The sequence below is a fragment of the Triticum urartu genome, chromosome 5 (genome assembly GCF_003073215.2).
Source record: "Triticum urartu cultivar G1812 chromosome 5, Tu2.1, whole genome shotgun sequence".
Lineage (NCBI taxonomy): Eukaryota > Viridiplantae > Streptophyta > Magnoliopsida > Poales > Poaceae > Triticum > Triticum urartu.
This window is the reverse complement of record NC_053026.1, coordinates 496,248,343-496,253,942: the sequence shown is the minus strand read 5'-3', so window position 1 is coordinate 496,253,942 and position 5,600 is coordinate 496,248,343. Positions and strand designations below refer to the sequence as shown.

The 5,600-nt window shown below is 49.7% G+C and overlaps 1 protein-coding gene across 1 annotated transcript; it reads right to left on the bottom strand.

Moving 5' to 3' along the window:
• Nucleotides 1–3,327: 3,327 nt before the first annotated feature.
• On the bottom strand, nt 3,328–4,262 carry LOC125556431 (RING-H2 finger protein ATL74-like). The gene has a single exon (XM_048719167.1). It carries the CDS (start codon nt 4,053–4,055, stop codon nt 3,507–3,509), a length of 549 nt encoding a protein of 182 aa, XP_048575124.1. The 5' UTR covers nt 4,056–4,262; the 3' UTR covers nt 3,328–3,506.
• Nucleotides 4,263–5,600: the final 1,338 nt, after the last annotated feature.

The following is a 5,600-nucleotide window of genomic DNA, read 5'->3' as shown; positions in this document are numbered from 1 at the left end:
AGCACATTAAGGCTCTTTTCATTGCTTGTACCTCCATCAAAATTGATAGTGGTATTAAGATATCCTTTTGGCACGATCACTGGCTCAACGGTGAGATTCCAGCTGTTTCGTTTCCTAACCTTTTCAAGCATAGCAAGAACAGAAGAATATCGTTGGCTGAAGGACTCACCAATAGAAAATGGGCCACTCTTCTCAAGTGCAACCTGTGCACCGAGGTGTTGCGCGAATACATTGACTTCTAGCACAGATCTAGTGTGGTCACTTTGTCCAACCTGGAGGATGAGTTCATTTGAAAATGGTCAGCGGATGGAAGATATAATGCTAAGTCAGCTTACCTATGTCAATTCTGGGGCAAGATTGATTCTCCTCTTCCTGAGATCATTTGGCATATCAAGGTTCCACCAAGAATAAGATTCTTCAGTTGGCTCTTTGTACAGGGCAAATGTTTGACTGCGGACAACCTTGCGAAGCGAGGTTGGCCTCACAACCCGATCTGTCAATTATGCCACTTAGGGTGGGAGGATGGTCTGCACCTTGTATCTAGCTGCCCTTTCACGGCTGGAATATGGGGCTATTGCCCGGCAATATATAATTTTCCATTCAACCTCTTACCTATTGCTCATACTGACTCTATATTGGACTGGTGGTTAAAGGCTTTGGATGGTACAGGCAGGAAAAATGACCTATCATCACTTCTAATGGCGGTGTCCTGGCAGGTTTGGAAAGAAAGAAACAGCCGCATATTCAACAACAAGGCAAACCACTTCCTGAAGGTCGCTGAGAACATTATCAATGAGCTGAATTCATGGAGAATCGCTGGATTCAAAGGAGCACAATGGACAGGCGCAAGATAATTTCTTTCTTTCTTTTTTTCTTTTTCTAGTGTACATTTATATAGCTTTTCCTTCCCCTTTCTGGCTGCCATCCGTCCTGAACATTGATCTGTATCCCTTAGGGTGTCTCATCCTATCTTAATGAATGAAATCAGCACAATGCTGTTTTTCATCAAAAAAAAAGTGAATGGAGGCTGTGGATATGGCTCTACCTATATGTATGTGGTAGATTGTGCGTTGCCACTGTACAACATCGGCGAGATATTATTCTTATTAGACAGTGTCAAGTATAGTCGGCAGTATCGTGTTATTTTCGCTGGAGCTTGGTAATTTCTCCACGCATAAATATGTTCTCTTCATCACAAAGAAAAAGGCATGATCAGATTGAAAAAAAAGACAAAGGCAAACAAATCCTATGAAGGCATAGTAAGCCCCATTCACAAAAAGAAAATCATTCGCAAAAAGAAAAAGGCATAGTAAGCCCATGTATGTGAAATATGTAATGCCCTCCACCTTGTGTTTAGAGCATGACGAAAAGAAAACACAATTATCTTACTAGAATACTCCCTCCGTCCACGAATAAGTGTATGTTTGACATTTAAAATTTGTCCTCAAGACCAATAACATTCAACATATGGTCTCCTCACTTTCTACATGCACTTAACTCATTGGGGTGGGGTAATTAAAGAGGAAAGAGATGGCGACTTGCACCTTTCCAATGCATTTTTTACTATACTCCATAATCTGTCAAAATTTCTATAGTGGACGTAGGGAGTACTTATTTATTTTTAATCGACTTCAAGTGAGCTGTTTGACTTATTTTCGCATAAAGATACACCTGAAAAATATTTTCACGACCTCCCACGCCTCGCCGCAGCCAATAAACATCAACGGGCTATGGCACCGAGCAGCTGGCAATGGAGAGACTTGTCTTCTCACGATTCAGGGCGCCGTCTTGTGTGAATCTCCCGTGTTGTGCATGCGGGTGTTCATCTTAGCCTTGCCTAGCGGCAACTAGCAGTGGCGCGACTGCGTGCTACCCATAAATGTCGGGAGCGTCAATAGTCCGGCTTGACAGTCCTGCCTTATCCATCTTTTCAGCCACGCCTTGCCTTATGTGGGATGGCGACGACTATATTGCGCGTATTAGTGGGGTGTATTTGTAGACAGTCTAGCTAGCACTTTAGCCTCTGGCGGTGGACAGAGACACCAACCGGTGGCTTCTGAGGGAGAACCCTAGCACCAGCGGCGGTTATCTTGATGCCATGGTGTCTGTGGCGTGTGGATCTGACACTCATATGTGCTGAACCGATGCAGCAACGGGTGTGGGCTAGTGCAACACAGTGAGGGCGAGGCTTGCAAGATCATGCAGATTTGGCACGATGCATTGAATGTTGGCTTTGTCTTGTGGGGAGCTTGTGTGAGGCACAACACTCCTCTCCCTCATCTTGACTAGCTAACGCCGCGGAGGCCAATTCTGGCTCGTTTGCAGGCGGTAGAAGGAAATGTCATCCAAGTGGTGCACTTGGTGCAGGGGAGGGGAGGGGGCTGCTAGGCATGGTTGTGGCGCACAATAGTAATCCGAAGTGATGAGATCGTCTTCCCTTCATGCATTTTCTTCTATGGCATGCTTGTTTTGTGTGGGTAGGGACGACAGAGAGCTAGGTGGACGCCGACTATGGAGGCAGACATATCAATTGTATTCTCTTGGAGTGGAAACTATGATGTATCATTCCGACATGATCAGGTAGTGTCGACATCTGTAAGATGTTATCTTGTGGAAGGTGTTGGTTTGATATTCCGTTTTGAGGGTGATAGTCGTTGGTCTAACTTGTTATTTGACCAACTAACATTAGCGTGCCAGCGCCGATTCCTTCTTGAAGGTGTTGTTGATGAGTTGTTTTTACACTAATTTTTACGCTCGTTTAAACATGATATTCCTTGTTTATTTTATTACTTATATATATATATATATATATATATATGTTTTTTGGTAGAAATCAAAACTTATATAAAAAGTACTCGAGGAGAATACCGATTCCATTCAAAATTGGGCGTCCATGAAGTTAACAGAAAAGAAGAGGACCAACTTTACGACCGCGAGTACTACTCCCTCCGTTCCATCATGTAGTGTGTATAAATTTTTTTAAGTCAAAAATCGTGAATTTTGATCGAGTTTGTAAAGAAAAAATATATACATCTATAGAATAGTAAATGCATATCACTAGATATCACAAGACATACTTTCAATTATATATATTTGATATTATAGATATAAATAATTTCTCTATAAACTTGATTAAAGTTTGTAAATTTAACTTCTTTAGAAAATCGATATGCCGCACATTGTGAAACGGAGAGGGTAGCATCAAAGTGGTCGGTTCAACGGTGCAGTTAGTCGTCCTCCATCCCTCGACGACTCGGCGTCACGGGCCACCCTACTTATCAACGGTGGCGGAGAATTGAAAACTGGAGCAAGGTAATTCAGCAAAATTGTTTACTCATAGGATGTCAGGAAAGCGCTTTGCCCCGTTGAATATTTACACGAGCAATTGAACATTTCAATCATTTATACACTCCACTATTAATCAGCGCCTGAAAATTCCGCAGGAGCTTGCGCATGCAGGGCTGTGCCGTGCCGGCAGCAATGGCATGCCTCGTTGCGTGATGAACTCACGCGATGACCACGGTGATCACCGTGTCCGTCTCACTCTTCGCGGGCGCGCCCTCGAGCACCGGCCGCCGGCACGTGGGACAGGAGCCGTGGGACACCAGCCAGGCGTCGACGCAGCGGACGTGGAAGCCGTGCCCGCAGAGCGGCAGCACGCGCACCTTCTCGCCGTCCACGAACTCGCTCAGGCATATCGCGCACACGTCGTCGATGTCCTCCCCGCAGCCGTACACCTCCACGGGGAGGCCCCTGAGGACGCGCCTCTTGATGCCGCTGCCGCTGCAGGCCACCCGCGCCGACGCCCTGCCCTCGCCGGCAGCAACAGCGGCGGCAGCCCCACGCCCCACGTACCGGAGCGCGCACCGTGCCAGCGAGTGGAGCCCGATGGCGAAGAGCAGCGCGAAGAAGACCGCGGCCAGGATGATCACCACGTTGGTTTCGAAAGCCGAGTCTGCCCCCGCCGGCGCCGGCGCTTCTCCCCCGCCTCCGAGGGCGGCAGCCAGCCCCGCGGCAATGCTCGACGTCGGCGCCTCGGAATCGGGACGACCCATGGTTGATGAAGTTATGTAATTCCAGAAATGTCCACCCAGCTCGATCAACTCACAGTTCACCCGGCACGCCGATCGGTCGATGCTTTGGTGGCTGTGTTATCTGTCTCTGTCTGTCGTTCTCTGCTCTGTTCATGGGGTATATATAGGAGGGCGCGGTCGAGGTGCCCACCATTGTTCTGCTGCGAGTGTACTTTGTAAAAGGGCGCGACCCAGCCAAGTTGCACCCTGATCTGCTGCTAGGCAGCTGAGTTTGGGCAAAGTGCATCTGTTAGTGAAAGCTCACGCCTACGACCGTTAGTGGCACGAGTGTGGACGTACGGGGTGCCTGTCCCCACTCCTTGTCAAAAGCGCATAAATATGCGCATTACGTTGTACCTATCCCTAGCGCAAGAGGGCCCTCTTAAAAAGAAGCAAAAGCGTAAGAACATCTATAGCTGGACCTCTCAAACCCGCCTCATATGTTCAGGCGGGCCGCCCAGTCACTGACCGATCATGTTTTTTTGACCCCGATGAACGTCTTAAATGTACCTCAAACCCCCAGGCTGACCGGCACACCCATATCCAGCCTAAATATGGGCGGATATGAGGGTGCCGGGCGCGGCCGAGCACGCCAGCCACGTCGGACTGACGAAGGGGTCCCGACCGAAAATACCGTCAAACCCGGTGGTCCGAAACTCGTCTCCTCCGTCGGACCGGTGGCACTGCGTGGCGCAGCTCCGACGGGCCGCGTAGTGCATTGCCCGGCTATTTAAGTTGATCGGCGACATCAAAACCCTACCATGCATCCATATTTTCCTCCTCCTGTCCATCGCCGCCGCCACTTTTCACTCCACCCGTTCGCCTAGTAGCCATGCCCCCATGCCACCGGGTGAGGAGCGTGCCATTTCTGACGCCGGAGCGCCGGCTCGAGCTCCTTGAGAAGATCCGGGCTAGGAGCGAAGCCCGGATCGCCGCAGGGCTACCTCCAGATGAAGTGGATCCGAAAGAGGAGTTGGAGGAGGAGGTGGAGGAGGACGACGACGACGAGGAGGATGAGGACTTTGAGGAGGAGGGGCATGAGCTGGAGGAGGAGGATGTGGGGGACGCTGGCGACAGGAATCTGCAGGCGGAGCAGCAGGCCATTCTCGATTCCCCCCGGTTGGAGTCGGCTGCGGAGGCAAGACGCGTCGCCGGTAGGAGATGGAGCCACAAGAGGCCGCGGACGAGGAGGAGATGCTCACCTACATGGATTAGGTCGAGCAGGAGGAGAATGAGCCGGAGCCCTCCTACCCGCCCATCCAGCCGGTGTCCGGCACCGTCGTCCTGGACATCTCTTTCATCGAAGAGTAGCTACGGTAGTACGTAGATGTAGTACGTACGATTCCTTTTGCATACTTTGTATGGATTTAAGGGATGAAATATGAAAGTGGATGCAATGTGTCCAATTTGAGGCATGCCCGGTCAGTGCCCACGGACGCGCTCGGGCGCGTCCGCGGGCGTTTGAGGGGCCGGATTTGCCAAATCGTGTTGTAGATGCTCTAAGCACACTTCCTTTTTTTCTCATGA